The 24558-nt window shown below is 40.5% G+C and overlaps 1 protein-coding gene across 2 annotated transcripts in view; it reads left to right on the top strand.

The window, feature by feature from the left end:
- The first annotated feature begins 6724 nt into the window (after positions 1–6724).
- The window catches only part of Pur-alpha (Purine-rich binding protein-alpha), a 354281-nt gene continuing 336447 nt past the window's right edge, over positions 6725–24558 (top strand). For both annotated transcript variants that reach the window (XM_080281118.1, XM_080281119.1), the window contains exon 1: positions 6725–6829. In XM_080281118.1, the coding sequence (XP_080137244.1) occupies positions 6781–6829 (49 nt within the window). In that variant the 5' untranslated portion in view covers positions 6725–6780. The remainder of the gene's footprint in view (positions 6830–24558) is intronic.

A 24558-nucleotide genomic window follows, 5' to 3' on the forward strand; every position in this document is an offset into this window, starting at 1 on the left:
ATATTTTATGCATTTTAGCACCAATCTCGCCTTTTTTTTTTTTTTTGGCAATTTTGAGAGAGAGAGAGAGAGAGAGAGAGAGAGAGAGAGAGAGAGAGAGAGAAACAAGAAGAAAAAAAGTCCTCAGAATGAATGTGAAAACCCTTGGAATGCGGGTGTCGTAATTTTTAGTTTTTTTTTTTTCTGTCAGGCGATTTTATTCAACTCTGGCAATGCCTCTCATACCGAAGGGGCTTATTAAGGCTCTATCTAACCCCTCAGTTTCGAAGTATCTCTCCTGACCTGAATAAAATCGTCACGAATGGCAAGAATTTAGTGATGTGCACGCCCCAGGATTCTTCAGGTTAATATTGTCAAACCGTATTATGCCCTTTGTACCTTAACTTGACTCAGATTTTCGTCTTTTTGCTGCTTACAACATGCAGCTCAGTGGCAGAAAAAGAATACCACGGCACCACATTTTCCATAGCACGTCTTTGTGATTGACATAATTTAGTGTTAATCTCTTGTTATACTTCAGAATTCAAGATGGAGAGATGGCAGTTCAGGCCAAGTTAGGGCAAAAGTGGATGTAGTTGTTCATGCGTTAATATTCCTTTTATGTTTGGGGGACATTACTGAACCCACTGAACTAACCTCTCCACACCAGGTCACGAATCATTATATCTGTTCTTTAACGTCTTGTCTCTATTTCCTGTTAATGGGTATCGATTCACAAATACATTTACAGTTCCCGGTCGTAATTAGAGTTTATTCTAGTAGAAGGACAAGGAAATAAGAGTGCAGGATCTCCCGTGAGTCTCATTTGAAGTGCCCTGGGATGATTTAGCTATTTACTCGCATAAATGAAAAAACAAGTGCATTGGATGGGAGAGAGACACAGGTAAGAGTTTGAATTTATTTTTCTCTAACGTTTCGGGCTACACAGAACTCATCTTCAGAGTTCAGTGTGGCTGAAACGTTAGACAAAAAAAAAAAAAAAAACTCAAGCTCCAGCCTGTGTCCCTCACCCACCCAACATTTCCACTTGTAACTGATCATCCACAAAGAACAAGAGACTGAGTAGGTGAATGAATGCGAGCGTGTTAGCGGGTGAGAGGTGAAAGTGGAGACCCTTCCTTCGTTATCCTGTCTTCCATAGCGATTTATTTTGGACAGTACACCTCATTAACGTCCTGTGCGTTACTGGGGCAAACCTTGTCCTAGTATCTCTTCCTTAGAGATTTATTTTGGGCCTGACACCTCAGTATATTCTTGTACGTTACTGGATCAAACTATGTCCATATTACAATGATATAAATAACACGAAAGAGAATATTAAGGGTCCGTATTCTCGTACATTAAGGAGGCTCTCTAGCACCTCTTCCTGAGTGATATATTTTTGGATATGGCTGGTTAATATACTTCCGTACGTTACTTATGCAGAGTACGGGTATGGTGATATTAGAATGACGTGAGTACCACAAAAGAGGACAGCAAGGTGTAACAAGAAAAATAAATCACTTAGGAAGAGGTGTTACAGAGCTTCTTATCTGCTAAAGAGGAGGCGACCCCAGGGGCAGTACTCTCGCGCGGTTAGGAAACCTGCAAACACCTCTGTCTTTACGATTTATTTCTGATTCTGCTCGGTTTCTCCATTCTTGAGAGTCATGCATGAGATTTAGGTCATTAAATATATAAATAATAAAAAGAGAAAGTCGAAAAAAGATGTTAATGGGAGATGTTCATGGGTAGTCCAAAAAAAAAAAAAAAATCGCTAAGGAAGAGGTGCTATGGAGCCTCAGCTGACGAGAATACGGACCTAAACCTACAGATAAACAAGGTCCCTAAAATCCCGCAGTCGTCAGTCAGGTGCAGAAAGAGAAGGTGTTTCGTGCTTTATACCAATATTGAGATGCGGTCACGCGAACCCGCCAAGGTCGAGGTTTCACACACATACAGGGTCTTATTCTCGGTGATACAGGAGGCTTCGTTGCGTCTCTCCCTCGGCGATTGAGTCTGCATTTTACACGTTTTTTATCCTCTTGTACGTCGCTAAGAAAAGCTGTCGATACTGGAATATACAGATAATATGAAAAATAATGTCAAGGTGAAAGTAGCAGCATCGCCTTCCTATACACATGGTAAATTGATGCAGGTACTTGAAAGTTTGGAAGTCTTATCCACTGAATCTCTCTCTCTCTCTCTCTCTCTCTCTCTCTCTCTCTCTCTCATGACAGGATTCGACCACGGGATCATTTGCTTGTCAGTTATACATCTTAGCAACTGCGCCACCTGGTCAATGAAAACACGAATTACACCTTCCCGTCCTCCAGCCATCGATAATATCGACTCCCGAGAACAACCAGGGCTCAACAAGTGTCCGGAATGCTTCAGTCCTAGGCAATGAGACCGAGATGAACGAACAAACTTAATATTCATTCCTCGATGAACCTGAAGCTGTGATTTAATTTCATTCTGTTCGAAGGACAGGGGGAGGCAAGTGCTAACGAAGTTCTCACCAGGACTTTCTGGCTCCTACAAAGGCAAACATTTTCTACGTCAGGAAGATAATACGAAGACATACAGGAAGGAGTGTATTACGAGGTCATGCAAGAAGGAATGCATTTCGAGGACATACGGAAAGGAAAACATTAAGTTACAAAGACATAAGATAGCATATTTATGTGCTTGGTGAAGAAATAAATTAGTATGGAAGGTAGTCAAGGAGTCTCCTTGGCCTATGAGAACATAAAAGAAACTATGTCATAAAGAAATAAAACAGTAAGGAAGAGGTGCCAGGAAGCCTCCTCAACCTACGAGGACACAAGAGAAAATTAACGCTGTATGTGAAGAAATAGAGGACTAAGGAAGCTTATTTCCTCTAAGTCAGTTGTAGAATAAGACTACAACGGCAATATATCCTTGTATAACACTTCTGTGTGAGTAGCGCCATATTTGTTAGTGTTGATCTCTTGTTATAGCCTGAACATTCAGAATGTTGATTTTTTTTTCTCCTAGTAAAAGTGAACATGGCAAGTTGAGTTGTTTTAGCCATTATCATCTTTTCTCTCTTGTAAGTAGGATATCTTTTTATAGTAAGAACAATAAACATTAAAAGATTCTGCATTCTGCTTTCCTTGTCAACATTTTCTTTTGTCTGTGGATCATAGCGTAACTCAACATCTTTACTGTACTGCCTTTATTCTAACCAAGAGATTATTAATCCTTATCACCTCTCTGGCCAAGTTTACTCGTAGTCAGACTGAAGGGTACCAGTAACCCAGGAGACGCATAAAGCCAACTGAGTTTCGTGAAACCATACTTCAAAGTTATGGGAGTGGTTAGGTTCGACAGAAGAAAATGTATCAATTATAGCAATGTCTATGTAGTAAATTTTCCAATATACTGCACACCAATGTTTTTGAGATCTGTTAGGCCCAGTAAAATCGTTGCAGCAGCATTATCATCACACCAATCCTTATCCCCACCAAGAGTGCTAGCCTAATTTAAAAACAGGAGCCATTGTATTTTAACTAGCAACCAAGGAGACTCATTTCTACTTTATGATTACGGCTTTTTGAATTTCATGTAACCAGGACTTAGTGAATATGAATGATCCAGTTCGTTGAAGTGAAAGCAAAAGCAGATTAATAGTGTTACGTGGGGTAACTGTCAAGCAGAGCACTTGTGAATGGCAAACTTTGTATCGCGCTGAAGCATAGGGAGATGTTTCAAACTCCTTCTAGTAGAAGAGATATCACCTAGTTAGAATAAATCACCCATCGACAGGAGGACCATCTATCAATAGCTTACTGTGTGTCATTATTTTGAAAGGGTTGCATTAGAATCAATGTACTGTACTGCAAAAAAAAAAAAAAAAAAATCACTATTAACCTATTCTCTTCGTAGATGATCTCTTGTCAGGGAATTATGACGGTTTTTATATTTTATACTCGCTGCTACTATATGGTTTACTCCAGCTTAGCGCTTAAAGGGTTAATTAAGGCAATATCTAACTCATGCAGTTTGAAAAATGTTGGGATAGATGATATAACATTTTCCTCGTTTGTCATTTGATAAACGCTGCAACTTTTCACGTACTCTAGTCACAGTAAACAAGGACGCATCGCTTTGTTAAAATTAGGCAACTAAACCCTGCAAATATAGAATTTAATACTCTCTATGCCTATACCAGCAAACACATCCATGCATCTCTATTTTGGCGGACGGCGGGTGATCATTCAAACGTTGGCGACCTTCGTCTGTACGTCGTTTGTAAGGTATTTTTGTTGGCCTTTTTACGTTATTGTTTGAATGATATTATACGTACTTTATCTTACATATTTCTGTATCCTTGTACCTTCGAGGTTTGCCTGATTTTTCGGGAAGCTTTTATTGCAACAGGGAAGAGTTTGGTCTTATTGCTCAAATCCGCAACTGATGTTTCAGAAATATGAAAACACAATCGAAATTCAATATCTTTTTTCCTGATTGCTCTCATAGAGCCTTTGACCAACTGGAGAAGAAAGCTGAATAGAAATATTTAAAAAGGCGGTGCAAGTTGAATTTGAAATACCTTCTACTCTTTCTGTAGGCTTAACCAGATTATATCAATATCTTTGGGGAAGATTTTTAAAGTGTAAGACTAAATAATAGACTTAAGCAACTTTTGATACAATGAAGAGTTTGGTTTGTGTTTCACCTTTGCCACCAGAAGACAGTTTTATTCAGCTGATGGATGTGGAGTTAAATTAGAAATTACCTTCATTGACTTCATTCCATTAACTGTAAATAAGTCTGGCTAAAGGATGCTCGAGTGACGCCTTCATATGATGGAACTGATATTTCTGGTCCACTCAAACTGTTTATTTGATTTATATTATTACAGTCATTATCTCTACCTTCCTTTGCTGCTTCCTGAATATATCGATAACTCCCTGTCAGGTGTTCCTTTCCGTGACTCAGAATATAAAACATGGGAATGGTAGCAGCAGTAGTAGTTGTTATTTTTCTTGTAACCCGAGGTTCATCTGCAGCCCACCATACTCCTTAGGGGACAGAACTGAGTTGATGGACGTTTTGTATAACCAGGCAGCTCCGCCGCTGTTATATCAATGACACCACATGAAGGCGCCTCTCTCTAGCACCCACCACTGCCCTGTTATATTAATGACACCACATGAAGGCGTCCATCTCCAGCACCCACAACTGTAGTACAGTACTTTCCTTTTTAGTACGATTACGCCTGCTTTCGGCTAGTCTTTGCTAGATGCAGACGCTTTTACAGAAGGGGTTAACAATTAAGCTTCATCTAATCTCGTCAGCCTACTGAATGAAACGGTCGAAGGATAACATGGGTAAACTGAAAATACGACATAGTACCGTAAGGATTCAGTAATTTTTTCCTGGTATAGGCTAAAAATGACAACCATCTCTTACACGTTAAATCAACATTATTTTCCTCTAACATTTTACTTATCTATACTCATTTCACATTTATTTTTCCCCAGACTGGTCTCTGTCTATCTTGAATGTTGAGCTATAAGAAAATATTAACACAAGAATATAATGCTAGTAATGATGAAGCGCTAACTCATGGGAAGGGCGTAGCCTAGTCATAGTATTGCCATATTCTGGCACGGAGCTATGAGAAATGGGTTAATGACGAAAATCGCCAGGTTAAGGTGGACTAATATAGATTTCCCCACGAGATGCTCTTTCTATCTCCTATCACGGTAACAAATAAATGTTTCTTTATTTTCCTCTTTCGGTATTACTTTACAGCTATGTGTTAAGAGCAAATATGCATGTCTACTATTACCTGCATGAGTTCATGCACCTCTGTATTTTCCTAACATTTTACTAGATTTCCTTACCACGTACACTTTCCATCTATAAAGTAATAAACAGTTACGGTGCTTCAATACTCTTCAAAGTACAGTTCCTTAGACGTTATGGGTAAAAAAGCAAATATGCATGACCACCATCCCCTGTACGAGTTCATGCATGCACCACCAGTTTCATTCATCTGGTCAGCATAAAGGATCACGTTATATTTAGCGCGACAGTAAAATCAATGAATGGGAGTAGTGTAGTATCCTCCCCGGGTGTCAGTCTTCCTAGTTTTACATAACCCTGGGATCGCACCATTCTGGGGACGGTCGCTGCCTGAATGAGTAAAATTTATCTTCTGGCATTCTGGCCTCCCCATGCCTGGGTTTACAGCGCAGAATATTAAGTTATGGGTTTTACTACATAGCTGGATACAATTTTATAGCCATTTCTTAAAGCAACTTTGTATTTTTTCAGTAGCTGTACGGAAAAATTACCAAGCATGTGGAAATACATCGCAACATATGGTCTCGTAGTCGGTTTACAAGTTTGGATTTATGTTTTATATATTCACAGGGTAGTTTATAACACCCTAGCCGATCATTGGTGTTCATAATGATACAAAACACGGGTCACGTGGTCAGTACAGGTCAGCCTGACCACGTGGGAATTTGTTTATGTCGCCAAATGACGTCACATATTTCCCACATGGAAAAAATGAAGTAGCATCGTATTTGTTACAAAAATGTCACCAGTGCTTTTTATATATAACCAGACATATATTGGAAGTCATACAACATCAAAGTAATATCAATAAAATATCTATTACCGAGCCTTGTTTCGAAAGAGAACTAGTTTCTTGATCGCATTATATCAGTCTAGACGATTTATTATGCGGTCGCGGAAGAATACAGAGTTGAGTTTGGAGTGAGTGTCTGACGGCGGCCGAGTGTTTAGCTGAGGAAAATGTCTGGTAGAGAAGGTGGAGAGGATAACCCACAACCGGACCAGCCAAGTACGTGTGGTGTTGATTTGAGGTTGATGTAGTGGGTGAGAGATGCGGGAGATGCCGCCATGTCCCCCCGGGCCGCTGGGGAGGCTGCCAGGTCCCCCTCCACCAAGATGGCAGGCCTCCTCACCTGCCCCGTGATATGCAAATCTTTACATATTTTTCCGGCTTCATCGCCCCCTGATTTTTAATCTGGGACATGGGTATCAAGGTTCATGATATAATTCATCCATCAGTTGCCCCATAGGGTGTTGTAACGATTGTGATGTGTTTATTTTAACGTGGGAAACAGTGGTGGTGAGGGCGACCGTGGCATGTGTGTATTGACGTGGACACTAGTGTTATCCGTCCACTGGCCTCCCCACAGTGTCCCCTGGCCCTCACCCGCCCACCTGGTACCCGCCCACGTGTGCAGCCTTGCCCACCACACCCATGCACACCCCCATCATGCATCATGCACATGCAACCCAATGCACACCACCGCTGAATGAGAAACAGTAGACCTTGCAAGGACAAAACGTACTTTTTTTTTTTTTTTTTTTTTTTGAGAGGTCATGAATATAACATCATCACATGTAACATTTCCCCCACAGAACCCGTACATGCATACCAGCATTTCATTCAGATATGTAATAAATGAGAGTAGTAACATTAAGGTAGAAAGTTGGTAGGAATGCACATAATATTGTAGCATTTCAGAGAATTAGTAAATTTTAAGGTGTTCAGTAGACATGCAGTTCCTTTTTAAATTCCTAGTGTGTAATGCATGAAGGAGTTCATTAAGATTGTATAGCAAATAAGAATAAATTATTAAATTCAGTTGGTCAGTGATAATGCCATGCAAATGACAGCATAAATTCCTGTGTGATTATAATTTGACTGAGTAAGCACTGATTAGATGTAGTATTTCCATTTTTGTTACAGGCTTATGCTGTATAGTACCAGGTGAAGTTTATCTTCTAATGAAAATAATATAGGATAAAGTGCACAAATGCATTGTTATGCATTTTACAGATTATTTTAGTAGGTTTAGTGCTATACATGTAATCAGTAATGACCATTTTATTCACTGCAACTTAAAGAACTAGTACTGTTTATTATTTACCCAAACTGAACTAAATGATGTTGGAAAGGTATTTTACCCAAATATAAACTTGTCAGAGGATTAAGATACCATAATCAGACAAATCCAGCCTACCGCAGCATGCTTATGGTTTGATGGGACAGCCAGATTTCAGAACAGCGTTGTCTGGTATTGATGTAGTGCATTCTTCGAAAAAGAAAAAAAGTAAGATGTCACTCTAGGAATCTGGAAAAATTTTAAATTAGGATTGAATTACTACTTAGCAAAGCAGTAAGCAAGAAGCAGCAAATATGATAATATTAGTACATTGAAGTGCATTGTTACACTTCATGCATTTCACAAGAATGTGTGACATGTTATCACAATCTTCCCACAAAGAGAGTAGATATTTACTGTTGTGTCATCATTTCTGTTACACTGGTACCTCAGTTTAGGCAGGATTTTTGTTCTGATGCATGTAGTATGGTAATATTTTTAGAGAATATTAGAATATGTACATGTTTTACTCTATCATGTACAGTGTATTGCTTTGGCAGATTTTATCATTCTATATAACATAGAACAGTAAGACAAGAACGTATACTGTACTTTGATAAGTGCGTACAGTATTTTATAGAGTATGTAGAGAGAAACCTGTACTGTACACAGGAATATATCTGATTATAGAGTACCGGGTATGTGTTGATACCATATTTTAGCAGTTCAGCACAGATAGTATTTCAATGTTTTAAGGTTTTCTAAAAGAACAGTGAAATTTTAGAACTGTATGTTCAGAGCACAGTACATAGTAACTTTTGTGCATTAGTAAAGTACTAACTAATTTTTCCTTCTTTTCAGGTAAGTTTGTAAAAATACCATAGTAAGAGAGGTGGCTGCAGTCTCATGGGCACCATGAAGCATTGTCGTCCTCTGTTTCTGCTCCAGCAAAGCAAGGCACCAGAACACTTCCCTCACATCAATACAGTACCTCAGAGTGCAGTTACGGTAGTTTGCATTTCTTATTATATCATGTTATATAGTTTTCATTCAGCATCGTAAGCATCTTGAGAAAAATTGATTCAATGATGTCAGCACCTTAACTGCTGTACAGTGTTTGTCTTGAGAAACTGCTACACTCTGCATTTACAGTACTGTATATTTTTTATTATAGTTTCGTGATAAAGTAATATTCTGTCCGACATCACATCTTAGTTTTATCGTGTCGTATTTCTTTTGAATTTTTACTGAAGAGTGGCTGCAGTTGAACTGTAACTTATGTGATGCAGTGTATTACGGAAAAGTTATTATCATCTAACTAATAAATATGGTGGTAAACAGTTTAATAAGTGCTACTGATTTTGTTTGGGGAGTACATGTACTGATACTATTTAAGATGTTACGTGGTAATTGTGGTTGGTGCGTAACAATCTGTGGAAAACAACATGTTAAGGTATGTTGCAATAATGCTTTTAAAAATTTTGATTTAGCTTTGTTGACACTGCTGTGTGTATACTGTTATCACTATTTATTTTGAGTATTGAAACACCAGTGCTTGTTCATCAGCAGGTTGTTATGGTATTCATTCAGCTCTCTTTTGGTACAAATTCAAACTGCCCTGCTTCTCGTACTTGATGCCTTGTGTACAGTGCAGTTTAATAATTCCTCACTTAATTTGCTTTTACTTTATGTTTCATTTTAATGCTGTGAATCAGTCTAGGAAAGCATTTTATATAACACATCAGGATTTGCAGTGGGGGATCAGGGTTGATGCAACTCATGCTAACTATTATTTACAATATATCCCCTATTTGTTCAACCCCTTAAGCCTGAAGATGTATCAGTGGCCTCTTAATATGCACGGTAAATAGGTTAACTTGGGGTACAGTGTAACTCAAAACCGTGAATCTCTGGTTGTTGAAACCCATTACATAAAATCTAATGTGAAGCTACCATATCCTTGAGCCTGAGCTAACTTTCCCCCAAAACTCTTGTTTGGCCAGACTTGCTGACTGATAAGTAAGACATGCTCTGTCATTCAGAGGTAAAACAGACATGAAACAGTGACATCAGAAAAAGCATAAAGCAATAAATTGTGGTACTTACCTTGCCAGAGGATGACCTCTGACTTGGTGATGAGGGGGGGATCTGAGGCTTAGGAGTTGCTGGGGCTGGTCTCCAACTTCTCTGTGCCTCCAGTAGGCAGTGGAGATGTCAGGAAACCCCCCTATTACTGTTGTTGCTTTATGCCTTGCTGATTTCACTGTTTCATGTTTTTTATTGTTCATAATGTTATGCTTAGGGGTTTGTGTGAAATATTGAGGCATTAGGGGATCTATCAGGCTCAGCCTGTGCAACTGTGTTTTAGATTGTGCAGAATGTGCTGGGGTCAGTTTTGATTGCCATGTAACTGTGAATCATAACTTTGTATCGGTGGACAGCTGCACTGTATTGATATTTTATTTATGATATCAGCACTGCCAGGTGATTTTGTTCAGCTTAGGAGAGATACTTTTTCAAAGTTGAAGGTACGATAATTGTCTGGTGGTAGCAAGGTAAAATAAAAATGTCATTTTGAAGGGGTTGATTTGCTTACAGATTATAGTGCCAGTATTTAATGCATAGTGCTGCATCAACTGCAGTATAATTAATATTTGCTGCCATTACTACAATAGTTTTATGTTTGAGAATTTGATCTTTTGTTTTAGCTTAGCCCTTACTTGAAGTTAACTTAGAACTGTCCTTTTGTGGGAAATGTCTACAGTGTTAATTGAGGAATTACCTTACAGTACACAGCCAGTTATTGTTGTGGTATCAGGCACATCCGAATATGAACCCAATGGACTGCAGGCCGACAATGCCTTTTTCCTACAGTCCACCATCCTCCTCTTGGTGGAGGATGGTATTGGTAAATTGAACATTTTCATATTTATGGTATATTTGAAACAACCTCTTCAGCCCATGGATGTCATTATATTTGATTTGTAGCTAATGATGGCTTATGAGTTACTTCAGCATAGGAGACTTGCTAAAACTGAAGGTGCCAGAATCTTTAAGGACTCCTTCAGTCTGAAACTGTATTCATTCAGACTGATTTCAGATTTTTTGTTTTTACTAAGGAAAAACCCCTTAGACCTATTACACCTGGATAAGGATTCATGTTATGAACATACATTCAGAAATTTCCTGTTTGTGAAATCAGCATTTATAAAATGTTCATAAACCAACTTAACTCATATGAGTATCTGTTGTATCACAGGTTGTCTTTATATAGCACTTCATATATATTTAGTACTTGGTAATCAGCAACATTATAAAAACAAGGTACTCCTAAGTTTAATAACATGCGGTTCTTACTTTACTTCCTTTTCGTCTTCAGATCGATACTGTGTCAGTTTGTTGTGACACTGGGCTGACATGAGGAAATAAAGTTACGAGTAGCTACTAGCATAGGGCTGTAACTCCATCAGTGTAAGGAATCTGTCCTTTGCATAAATATGGCGGTTGCAAGATGATAGCGAAAGGTGTCACCATATAGAGGGGGTTAATGGTGATAGTTTTAATTCACATGACTGATGGGTGTCTCGTAAGCTGGATGACAGGTATATACTGGTACATGGGTGTGGTAGAGACTGGGCTTCACATATTTTTGATAATTGATACACAGTACCTGTACTGGAAGTCTCATTCATTTTACAGTAATAGCTATCATTAGAATGGTAGAAGCAGTACCAAATACTGGCCTACATACTGAAGATACAGTCTGTATCTTACCTGTTTAATGGCTCAGAACATATGGTAAGAACACGTTTCCTCAGCTACCGTTAATGTACCGTCCTTAATGGGGTTACTTACTGTTACCATATACTTTATTGAAATTCTTGCAGTTCAGTGTATTGAAAGCATTCCTCACTATATGATTAGGGGAATCTGTGAAAATCCAAGCGTGATCTGATTTGCTACAGGTATCTGTATCCGTCAGATTGTAACGTGGGTTCAGTGGGAATGCATTTTTGGAGATTGTAGTACAGTATATCCTCTGGAAGTTTTTTCTTTTTTCCCCCTCAGTCTATGTAAGCTCAGATTAATTTTAAAAATGCAGATGCCTTATTTTACAGTGGTAACTATAGACTTAATAACTTATTGGTAACTTAAATAATGTGGAAGATGTTAAAATATTAAAATATAGCAAAAGCCACCTGTGAACAGGTTGACAAGGGTAGATAATGTGGAAGGTGTTAAAATACCGGTAGTAAAATTTAGCAAAAGTGTTTGACTGAGATAGTGTAATAGATGGGAGCAAAAGGAAGCTGCCTGTGAACAGGTTGATAGCACTTTTGAAATCCTTCCTGATTTTTTTTTTTTTTTTTTTTATAATAAGTTTCAGCGGTGCATCATAGTAGTGGCAGGAAGAATAATTGAAGGTCAGTGTACAGGTATTGAAGGAGTTTTTATTGAGAAAGTTTCTGACATCTTCACTACCAGACGTAGCCTATCCGTAAGCTTGATAGTTTCATGTCACAAATGCGAGAATAAAGTAGAAAACATGAAGAGATTAATTTGGAAGTAAAAGGATCTGCACATGCTAGCTTGGTCAGAGGTCACTAAATTTAAATGTAAATACTGTGATTAAGGCCTTTTTAATTGTAGCCGAGTACAGTAGTTACTATCTTGGATAAATTGAGTTCAGAAGTTATCATACTGGTATAGTTGTTTGATCATGCACCATCCAGTCGTGTGTAGTGGGATCTTTGTATTCTATTTGAGGTATTTTTAAGTTGTTAGTGTTTGCAGCAATATTGAACTGAATAAGCCATTTTCCATCAGCCTGAATTAGGCTGAATCATAATTGAAAAGGTACTGGAATCCCTGAAAACAGATTTTGGCTCATGTGCTGCTTAGAGAATATTGTCTTTGATATGCAGATTATATTACTTAACCTCATCACTGAAGGATATCCTCTTGTCTAAGTAAAATTGTCTGGTGGAAGCCAAGATTTGATATAGCCTAGTGCATTCATTGTCTTGAAGGAGTTATTTGAAATTTAAAACTTTAACATTACAAGAGATCTCTTCTAAGTTTAATAATAATCTGCATTAGTTGTCAAAACAAGTCATAGTACTGAAGGGTCTGAAGAGAGAATAGTAAAAATATTACCGTAATACCCATGATATGAAGCAAAGAGTATGGTAACCTTTGCTACTGAGGATGTGACCTGAACAGTGTTTTTTGTCCAGTATTTCATAAGGAATCTCTAGAACAGAAAGATCATTGGTATATACTTGACAGCTTCATGTAATGGCATTGCCAGTGTTGTACAGCAGCTGTAATATTGTTATGAAGACCCAGGCTCAGTTAATAATATTTGAGATTGTTAGGCTGAAGGTTACTGTATAAACCATTGGTATGTTACAGCAAGCCTTCTTACTAGCTTTGAGCTTTTGTTAGCTGAGATGCCTTGTCCTCGTAGAGTCCTAATGTTCTTCTTAACCCCTTCACTGCTGAGCCTCTAGTAAAATCTAGTACACTGCACAGCAAGTTACTGTGGATTTTTCAATATTTCTGTTTTGAAAAATTTGGTCTAGAGTGCTGTGGTGTATAGCCTAGGTGTACTAAGGTGGTAAATGTTTGGTTGCACATGATTCATGTGTATCCCTATGAGAAGGCAAATAGGTCACATTTCCATGAGATTTAGCCTGTGGTGTTTGGTACAGGTAGTACCATATCAGTCATTGCCAGCGTCATTCTGAACACTTGCAGTGATTGATGCCATAGGCAGTCAAGGGGTTAATTGTTTTAGAGAAAGTAGTATACAGCTTCAGTATGCATAATAATTGTGTTGTTCATTGGACATGTCATAGATTTAGAGTTTCAGAGCACTGTACAGCACCATAGTTACGTAATTTTCTGTATGGTTAGACATCAGATTACTGTAGTGATCAGAGATTGAATATCAGTTATCTTGGTTACCTTGTATTAATCCTTTGACTGCTTGGCATGTCCCAGGAAAATGTAGTTTGGCAATAGCCAGAACTGAATACCAAGATGCAGCAGCAACAGTCAAAGGATTAAGAGCTCCATTATTCATGTACAGTCATTCCCCAGATTTAAATGTTTCTCCCAACTTGGCATTGGATAATTCATTAATAAACTCAACAACTTGAATGTCTCAATGACTTCTTAACCCATGAATGACCATAGTTTTTATTTTGTTTTGAACATCCACTCAGATTTCTTCCTTTAAGAAGATACTTGATTTATAACTTGCATGAAGATTCATAGTTTTGTAAATGATTTTATTCTGTGTAATTTTAGACTGCCAGCATGGTAATAGATTACTCAGCCAAGGGAGACCTGCAGTACCCAAGGGGGTAATTGTAATTGATGTAATTGACCCTTACTATGAGATGACTGATTTTCTAGCTACTGCCAGGTTATTTATTTACTGGTATTTGTGATTCTGAGAGATCACTTGAACTGATGATGTTAGGAACATTATCGTACCCTCAGCACATTAATTACAGTAATGTAGCAGATATCATTTTCGTTTTCAGTTTTGAAGGTTCCAACATGCTTGCATGCGTTGGCCTTGGTCACCGAATGGCAACTCTCCATTCTTCTTGATCTCTGGCAGCGTCTCTATTTAGTCCTTTAACCCTGAGGTCACACTCAGCAACCTTGTCCCAGGTCTTTTTTGGTCTGCCTCTCGCTACCCTACCCCCAGCATTAACACTTCTCACTTTCTGCACCCAGTTATCATCCCCCACATCCCCAAACCATCTCATTCTAACTGTCCTCATCACAACACCAATGCTGTTAGTTTGAGCCTGTGAGTATCCTCTTCCTTTACTGCCCAGGACTGACTCCCATACAGCATTATACTCCTAACATGTGCCGCATACAAAGATCCCTTAGCACGGAGGGAGAGAGAGCCCTCTAAGTGTCAGGAGAGATATGGTAATAATATGGTGATAATATTTCCCTAGCATCAGCTGAGTTATTAAGATCTTGGGAAATTGGATGAGTAGGTTAGAAACTTTATCCCATTCATTTTGATGGCTACTTCACTGATTTCTTGCTGCTGCTGCACAGTTTTATGCACCTTTAGAGAGACCTCTTAGTCCAAGTATGTTAGATGCTTCAGTTTACTCCTTGTGATGATGCTGTAATACCGGTAACTACCATATTAATTCAAACTTTTGCCAAATGATTCTTTTCAGTGTAAGAATTTCTTAGCCCTAAAGACAAACAGGTGCATTGCTTCTCATATATATGTCACATGTAGAGCAACAGATGTATATAAAGTAGCTATGTGATAGAAAACTGCCTACTGTGATTTTAATTTGAAAGTACAGTACAGTGTATGGTAGAAGTGTTAAGTATCTTGGACAATCAGAGATTTAATTTGATTAGCCAAAAAGTGTCTAGTTTTAGGCTGTCTCAGTCTTACACTTGTAGTGTATGCAGTCCATGTCATACAGCCGTATATTTTGGACTGATGAGCTTGCTGGAATTATCGTATGTACGTGTGATTTTTTATTGTGTATAGGAGGTATTTCCATATACAGTATACTGTACCATATACTGATAGTGTGAGATGTACCAGACTATTTTTTCATTAACTATAAAGGATTTGCCAAGTCCCTCAATTGACAGTAGCATATGTATAGAAAATTGTAAAAGCTTTGGATATATACTGTGCACAAAAGGGAACTACCGGAAGTAACAGTGCATTAGAATTATTTCATTAGAATTTATTACAAGTAGAAAGAGGCAAGTTTTTATGATGTACCGTACTGTATTATTGGTAGCTAGAGGCAAGATTAATGGTTTATATTAGGTAGAAAGAGAGACAAAATTTTATGATGTATTACAGACAGAGAGAGGCTAGGTAGGTGTTGTCATAGATGTGCAGGGAGTGTTGAGATAATCTAACGTTCCCCGGCTCTCGATAAGATAAGAAGATAAGACTTAGGCAGCTGTTGGGCGTCAGCAGCAGCATCCACTGTCTTACATGTTGCCATTTTCTCTCCCTTTCGTCTCTTTTCTTTCCTGTTTGGCCATGTGGAGAGGATGGAGGGTGAAAGACTGATGAAGAGAGTGTATGTGAGTGAGGTGGAGGGGGGAAGAGGGAGGGGGAGGCCGAGGATGAGATGGAGGGATAGGGTGGAGAGGTATATGAGAGAGGGGGATGTGAGTTGGGAGCAGGGCAGTGAAATGGCGGGGGACAGGGCGACTTGGAGGCGATTTGTTTGTGGCCACCCCAGACGGGATTGAGGCGTCTGGCAATAGATAGATAGATAGATAGATTTTTCTCCCATTCTTCTTTCCCATGATTATTCTTTTCCTCCATTCTTTCCCATTTTATTTCTTTTTCTTCACTCCTTTCTCGTTCTTCTTTCTCTCCTCGTCTTTTTCAAGTTGTTCTGCATGTTTTCTCATGATTATTGGTACAAACTGTAATTCATATATTATTATGCTTGTCTTGTACACAAGTACGTTAAAGTAACTGTATTGCATATTTCTCTCTTCTGCTTCAGAGAACTGTTGAAATTGTTCCTGAAAACATTATTGTAAAGAAAAATGGCCATAATGATGATGATAATGTTAGCTTATTAAGAGAAAATAGGAGATAGAGCTTTTTAAGAGAAGGTGGGTGTTAGGAATGAATGGCAAGGGTAAGCTTTGTTGAGGAAGATGGTATAATTATGACATGGTTACTGTTATATAGATGTTATAAGATAAAGGCAGATTAAAGAGAACGGGAAGAAGAAATATAATGTGTTATATAAACAGTGTGAAGAGTCTTATTTTAGGTGGGATTGGAGGCTGTGTACCTCTTCCTTTACAATATACAGTATATTTAGCATATTGTACGTTAACATTCATGTAGCTATTGTTTTAATGACAATGTAATTTGTGCTAGTGTCAAACAAGGGAATCATATATAATGTGCAGACTAAATGAGTAAGGAATACAAAATCTCCAAAGGCGAGAATATGACCCTGTGTCATTCAGTAAAATTGATGAGAGAAGCAGGAGGAGATGTATGGTGTATAGACATTGCATTGAGTCTTAGAGGCAAACTGAGGTGAGGAGATGAGGAAACCAGCTTGGTGTACGAGTAATTATTTTCTTGGTTGTTGTGGTAAATTAATGAGGGTTGGATTGCGAGGCCAGTGTTTTAAGGCAGATTGATGAGCGTACGATTAAAAATGTGGGGTATAAGCATTGTATTGCCATAGAGGTAAAGAGAGGAGAGTAGGATGAAGAGATTTGATTAGTGTAAGTTTGCATCAGAATTAGGTGTAAACTAATGAGAGTAGAATAAGGAGGTCCATGCTGCATTAACACTGCATTAGGTAGAAATTGATGCAAGTAGGATTAAGAAGCATGAGTGGTATAAACATTGCATTGGTCAGCATTAGGTGCAGGTGGTGTGCAGACAAATAAGTGGTTATAGTTGCAGCACAGGCAGGCAGGATGGTATGGATATGGCAGAGTGCAGATGATCATATTCACTAGTGTTGGATAGTCAGTGGTGAATAGACAGCAGGAGAGAGAGAGAGAGGTGGTTAATTTAAGATAGATGCACACAGGATAGTTGTAGATAAAAGCAAACAGCAATGTAGGTTAATACTGGTGAATAGCCAGGACAGAGTAGATTGCATGTGGCATACATGGGAAGAGCAGTCAGTCTTTGTTGGTATTGTTATTGTTATGGTTGTCTGAGGTTCATCTGGACATGAACCATGTGGATTGCAGGCTGAAGTTGTCTTTCACCTGCAGTCCACCATCATCTCGTAAGGGAATAGGGTGGGAGTTGATGGGCATTTGCTTCATCTGAGTGGTGGAAGTAGGTAGTTGTGATATAATTAGTGTGAAAGTATTTAATCCTTTCAGTAGCAGAGTTCTCCCAGGGCTGAATAACGATCTCTGTGACATATAAAGAATGTTTGAGGTTATAAAAGCATCACACTGAGAAAGAAGATCGCCGTTTAGTCCAGTCTTTACAAGGTTTCCTTCCTGAGGTGAATGAAACAGTCCAGTGATGTATTAGAAAGGAAAAAAAAATGTTACTGTAGTGAAGGAGTTGTGACTGGATAATGGGGTGTAAAGATTGTTGTGACTGGGCCCAGGAGTTTTGCAGTGGAGAGGTAAATAGTCCGCCGGGGCAAGGTTGTAGACAGGGTGATGTAATAAGGTTGTAGTAGACAGGGTTGTGACTGAGAGGGTGATGTGACAGGGTTGTGACAGTGTGCTGTGATGGTTGTTGCATAGAGGGTGATGACAGGTTTGTGACAGAGGGGATGGTGTGACAGGGTTGTGACAGAGAGAGTGGTGTGACAGGGTTGTGGCAGAGAGGGTGGTATGACGGTTGTAGCAGAGCGGGTGGTGTGAGAGGGTTGTGACAGAGAGTGGTGTGACAGGGTTGTGACAGAGAGTGGTGTGGCAGGGTTGTAACAGAGCGGGTGCTGTGACAGGGTTGTAGTAGAGCGAGTGGTGTAACGGGTGTAGCAGAGAGGGTGGTATGACGGGTGTAGCAGAGAGGGTGGTGTGACGGGTGTAGCAGTGAGGGTGGTGTAACGATTGTAGCAGAGAGGGGTGTGTGTTAGAAAGGGTGATATGACTGGGTTGTAATAAACAGGGTAGTGTGGCGGGGTTGTAATAGACAAGGTAGTGTGACAGGGTTGAAATGGACAGGCTGGCGTGACGGTAGGAACAGACAAGGTGGTGTGTCTTTGTAGTAGATGGGGTGGTGTGTCTGGTTAAGACGGGATGCTAGACAGTAAAAAAATAGACAGGGTTGTGGTAGAGAGTGGCAGAATCGGAGGCAGGATTTGATGACTGATGGAAGTGTGTGTGGAGACTGGTAGAGCAGACATGGAGGGGGTAGAAGGAAGGATACCGCTGTAAATAGGTTGTAGTAGATTGGGTGATGTGGCAGCGTTGTTGTAGAGAGAATAGCAGACTGACAGGGTTATGGTGGTAGACTTTGAGACAGGATGTGATGACTGATGAAGGAGTGTGTAGAGACTGGTAAGGCAAACATTGAGGCGGTGGCAGGAAGGATACTGCTATTGCCCCAGGGATTCCCACACTGACTGGCTGTTTGTTCTTAACCGTTTCAGTACTGTGGTAACTTATGTGTATAAGTATTGGCCCTGTCTAATTAGTTGACTTGGCATTAACCCCTTCAGTACCACAACGTAGTGTTAAGGTTAAGAAAAACATAAAGGCATTAAAAGCGGTCTCTAGGATTGGTAACATCCATTGGCTGTAGCGTGTTTATGTCAAAGATCCCTAACCCCTTTCAGCTGAGTTGATGGCTAGATGTAGTAAGATTGAGGGTCTTGTTAGTTACTAAGGAGATGCAGTCAAAGCTCATCGAGTTTCATGTAACCACGACTTAGGTAGTAAAGACATAGGCAGGGTGTAGTAGTGAAGGTGTAGGGTAGTGTAATAGGGCTTGGTGTAAGTGTAGGAAAGGAACATATTGAATAGAGTATGGTGTCTGTGTAGTAGTGTCGTAGGTGTAGTCAGAGTGTAGTTTGCGGGGTAAAGACGTTGGCAGGGTGTAGTGATGAAGGTTTAAGGGATTGTATTAGATATCGTTTAAGTATAGAAAGGGAGTACGGTATACACTGTATATATTAATGTGGTGTGGTGTATGTAAGTGTAAAAAGGAAGTGTATTAGAGTATGGTGTAAGTGTAGTAGTGCCCTAGTTGTATCCAGTGTAGTCTGCTTAGTATAGACGTAGGCAAGGTTGAGCGGTGAAGGTGTAGCTTTAGTGTATGTGTAGAAAAGGAATGTATTGGATTCGGTGTGGTGTAAGTGTAGTAGAGTGTCCTAGTTGTAGTTAAAGTGTAGTCTACTTAGTAACGACGTAGGCAGGGTGTAGTGGTGAATGTGTGGTAGAGCGTATTGCCCTCGTCCGTGGTGTCACGCTCTTAGTTTGGTGTAGGGTTTAAAAATACACTGTCTGTGAGTCTTTCTTGGGGGTCCTTGTTAGCCCGCCACCCTGCATTTTGGCCTCCTTGCTTACCAAAGGAGAGAGAGAGGGAGGGGGGGGAGTATTAACTACTTTGCCAATGAAATTTGAATTCTGCGTTACAGATTCAATGTATGTCGGTATTAAAATTCATCAAAATACAAGAGAACGGTAAGGTGTAATATGCAGAATAAGTCGCTTAAGAAGAGGTTCTACGAAGTGCCCCATGCCTCTGAGAATAGAACACATAGTGGGGTTTGTGCGTAGGTGTTATTGTTGTGATCCGTGGCTTAACTGAACGTGAAGGCGTAAGCTTGTTGACGTGTATATATAGCTGCGGTAAACAGACGCGTGTGTGGCGGTGGTGGAAATATACGGTACGCAGAAACGCACGTGTGAGAACAGCGGCGTTGAAAAGCTAGGCTTCTTATTTATCTAGGACTTACAATAGCCAAGGATTTCAAAGGCTTTGATGGTTGAGTGAATGTAAGCGCTTTCGCCTCTCCTCCCACCTCTTCATCGCAGGAGTTACCGGTGCACGAATGAGACAGTAGAAAAAGGTGGATACTGTCACCCACCGATGGATAATAATAATAATAATAATATGCATTCCACCCCGCTACAGTCATTAAATGTCGATGAAATTAGCAGTCAAGGCTCGTATCCGCGTCGGTAAAGAAAGGGCGCCTTTTCTTAAGAGATTCATATTTCTTGTTACACATTACTCCCCAATTCCGTGTTATACAAATTCATCAAACATCGCCATACTGTTCATAAATAACGTTCAAAGGGATGTTAACCAGCCATATCCAAAAACAAATGGCTAAGGAAAAGGTACGAAGGAGCCTTCTTAACTGACGACAGTACGAGCCTAACAGAGGCAGGAGAGGTGAACGGACTGTAGTATTTGCGTGTACCATTTTTACTTGGCACTTTAATCAGGCATTAATATTGATAGCAATGGTAATTTTGCATTTTTCCCATTCCCCCTTTCTGCATCCGCAAAATTTCAGTGGCTGATATGGGGATAGAGATGCAGGTGTGCCACGTTTTCCCTTGGGTTTTTAATAATATATATATATATATATATATATATATATATATATATATATATATATATATATATGTATGTATGTATGGTCAGGAAACAGCAAGCAAAAATAGAGACCTGACGAGATGAAGTGTGTTATGAGGGAGGAGGTGGGGAAGACCTTACGAGATGAGTGTGATGACGGAGGAGGTGGGGAAGACCAGACGAAATGAAGAATGTGATGAGAGTGGATGTGGGGAAGACCTGACGAGATGAAGAGTGTGATGAGGGAGAAGGTGGGGTAGTGGGATGGTGTGAAAAATACGGTAGCAACACGGAAACATGATCATGGGGAGCGTGGTGGTGGTAATTACGTGGTGTTCTTTTACCGTGAAGACGAGTTTGTTGCCGTCTCGTGTGTGTGTGTGTGTGTGTGTGTGTGTGTGTGTGTGTGTGTGTGTGTGAGACATGATGCAAGAATGTAGGAATATGACAAGAATTGTGTTGGGAGGAGAAGGGGGGCATGATGAAAGAATGTGGGAATATAAAAATTTGTGTGTGTGTGAGTGTGTGTGTGTGTGTGTGTGTGGAGAGAGAGAGAGAGAGGGGGGGGGAACACGATGCAATAATATATAGGAATAAAATACAAGAATTTTGCGTGTGTGTGTGTGTGTGTGTGTGTGTGCGTGTGCGCGCGCGTGTGTGTGTTTGCGATGCAAGAATGTGTAGGATATGATTCAAGAATTAATGTGCGCGTGTGTGTGCATGCGTGCTTACTTGCCACGGGGAAACTCCAAGAGTGTTGCACTCAGTCACAAGACCGTGACTTGAATTCTGCCTGAAGAATGGAGGGTCTTCGTTATCATCCACGTGTTCTGCGTGGCTGTGAGTCAGGGTTTCAAGTTCGTATTGTAAGTGCGTTTGGAGATTACGTATCACTTCTTGTGCGACTTTTTTGAACATCACACCTCTGTATCATGGTTATCATTCACGTGTTCTGCGTTGCCGTGAGTCTGAGATTTAAGTTTGTATTCTTTGTGCGATTGGAGATTACGAAGCACCTCTTCATTTGCGACTTGTTCCAGGCATTACATCACCTTATCCGTAACATTATCATCATCCATACTACCAAGCAATATCACCGTAGGAGATTGTGGTTTTGATGTACGTAAGGCTCGTATAAACCCATCAGAACCGTTTGGTGTATTATAATTTTGTTCTTGCTACCACCAGGTGACTCTAGCCCTTGTTCTAGTTGACATTAGACGGCTCGTACCGCCGTTTCCTTAGTGGTTTATTTGCACACAACACTTTTATAGTTGTCTTGTATGCTGTTTGTTTTAGAGGATGGAAAGGTGGTACGTAGAATAAATAGTTGAGGAAGAGGTGTTAAGATTTCCAAAGCAGCTTAGAATACGACTTTGCCTTAGTAGCGTAAAAGAGGAAGGAAAGGTGGAATACGTAGAATGAATCGCTGAGGCAGGGGTGTTCCGGTACTTCCAGAGCCACAGATCTCAACCGTGCGATACTTTCGTTTCATGGTCTTATTCTTCTGTGTTCCATCCCTGCGCATTTTTACCCTGGGTCTTTGTCCGCTCTTTTGCCAGACGGCTTTTCTCGCTTTCTTTTACCCTTCATTTCCAGTCGTATTTTTGCTCCCCCTCCCCCCCTCTCTCTCTCTCTCCCCGTTTTACTGTCTTCCTTCCTCCATTTTCTTCCTATCCTTTCTGTCCCCCTCTTCTTTCTTCCCATCTCGTGTATTCCTCCTGCCCCCCTTTTCTCTCCTTTCTCTTTTTCTCTCTTCCCGTCCCTTTCTTCCCTCCTCTAGTCCTCTTAAAAGCGTCTAGCGATCAGTTTGGTGCCCTCCTGCTAAGCCATTGTAAGCCTCACTTTCACCCTCCTTTTTCTTTTATTTTAAGGGGTTGTTGATGAGGGGGGTGTTGGAAGGCAGCTGTGGAGTAGGCCTAACGATTTATGGGGGGAAGGAGGAGGGTAGGAAGGGCAGTGGAGGAGGTAAGGGGTAGGGAAACAGAGAGGAGAAAGGTAGACGTAGGAAGGCAAGGGGTAGGGATGGGTAGCGACGGAGACGGGTAGCAGGGGTAGGGATGGGTAGCGACGGAGACGGGTAGCAGGGGTAGGGATGGGTAGCGACGGAGACGGGTAGCAGGGGTAGGGATGGGTAGCGACGGAGACGGGTAGGGATGGGTAAGGGAGGCATATAGGGAAGTGGAGGGGATGTAGATGCAAGCAGGGAGCCAGTAGGTAGTGGAGTAGAAGTAAATAGGTAGTGATAGGGGAGTAGAGGTTAGGGAGGAAATGAGTAGAGAGTAGATACCAGGTGGGAAGTCTGAGAATTAGGGAACGATGATCATGGCATAGCCAGGGGTAGGTAAGTGGTAGGGATGGGGTTAGGAAGGAGGGAGGCTGGAAGTGTGAGGTGGTTGGGATGAGACAGGAGGTGGGCAGTCAGGGGAGGCTGGGGAAGGGCAAGATAGGCATGGTTGGGGATGGGGGAAGTAAATAGGGGCTGAGGCGGGGTAGGGGGAGAGAGTGATTAGGAAAGAGATAGGGAAAATAAGGTGAGGGATGAGGGGGAGTAGGCATGGGCTGAGGTGGGGGAACGGAGAAAATGTTGAGAAAGGAGATAGGGAAGGGGCGAGGTAGGTAGAGGTTGGGGTAACGAGACAGGGGGGAGGAATGTAGGTTGAGGCTGAGGTAGGGTGGATGGGGAACTTGAATAGGAAGGAGGTGAGGAGAGCAAGGTAGGTGAAGGGAGGTTAGTAGTGTTAGGACTGAGGTAGGTGTTGATGAAAAGACTGATTCGAAAGATAAGGGAGGGTAAGATACGCAGGGTTAGGGGCGGCGGTAGGGTGAAATGGAAAGGATGAATTGGAAGGAGGTAGGAGAGGAAAGATGTAGGGAGAGGCTGGGGTAAGGGGTGACGAGAGGGGAGTAGGTGAAGTGTTTTGACAGAGGGCCGTTTTCCCGTCTGTAGGAAGCTCCCAGACATCTCCTCACCAGTTTATTTTTGGATGTGGCTGTTTGTTTTTCTTTCATTTTTGTGTGTGTGTGTGTCAGGATTCATCATCAGAAAACTTATTGTAGTATAGGCATTTGTTGACCGTTTAAATATTTTCAGATTGGACGTAAATCACAAAAATAAAAAGTAATTGGCAAAAAAAACTCAGATTAGTTGTCTTACAAATTTGCCGTGACCATCTCAGATAGAAAAATTATGCTCATACTTGTATACTTAGGTCTTTGTAGTCAGCTTTTATCAGATGGGATGGTAGGCAGAGTTGTTTTGACAATTAAATAGGATTCGTAATTAGTAGGCTCGGTAGTAAAGAAAAGTTCGTAGTCCTTTTGGTTCATACGTTCGTAGACTTAGTAGTGTAAGTAAAGAAATTCGTGTAGACAAAGAAATCCATGTAGACAAAGAAATTCATGCAGGCAAAGAAATCCGTGTAGGCCTAGGCAAGGAAGCCCAAGTAGGGAAAAAAGTACAGGTAGGCAGAGAAATCCATGGAGGCAGAGAAATTCATTTAGGTAAAAAAATCCATAGGCTGCGTGGCCGGTATGCTAGTTTGTGTAGGCAAAATTCATAGGCCTCTTGTGAGCTAGTATAGTAAGCTTCTTAGCACCATTCAA

Source organism: Coenobita brevimanus, chromosome 87 (genome assembly GCF_032717465.1).
Source record: "Coenobita brevimanus isolate Jiangsu-jjx chromosome 87, ASM3271746v2, whole genome shotgun sequence".
In the NCBI taxonomy this organism is placed as follows: Eukaryota; Metazoa; Arthropoda; class Malacostraca; order Decapoda; family Coenobitidae; genus Coenobita; species Coenobita brevimanus.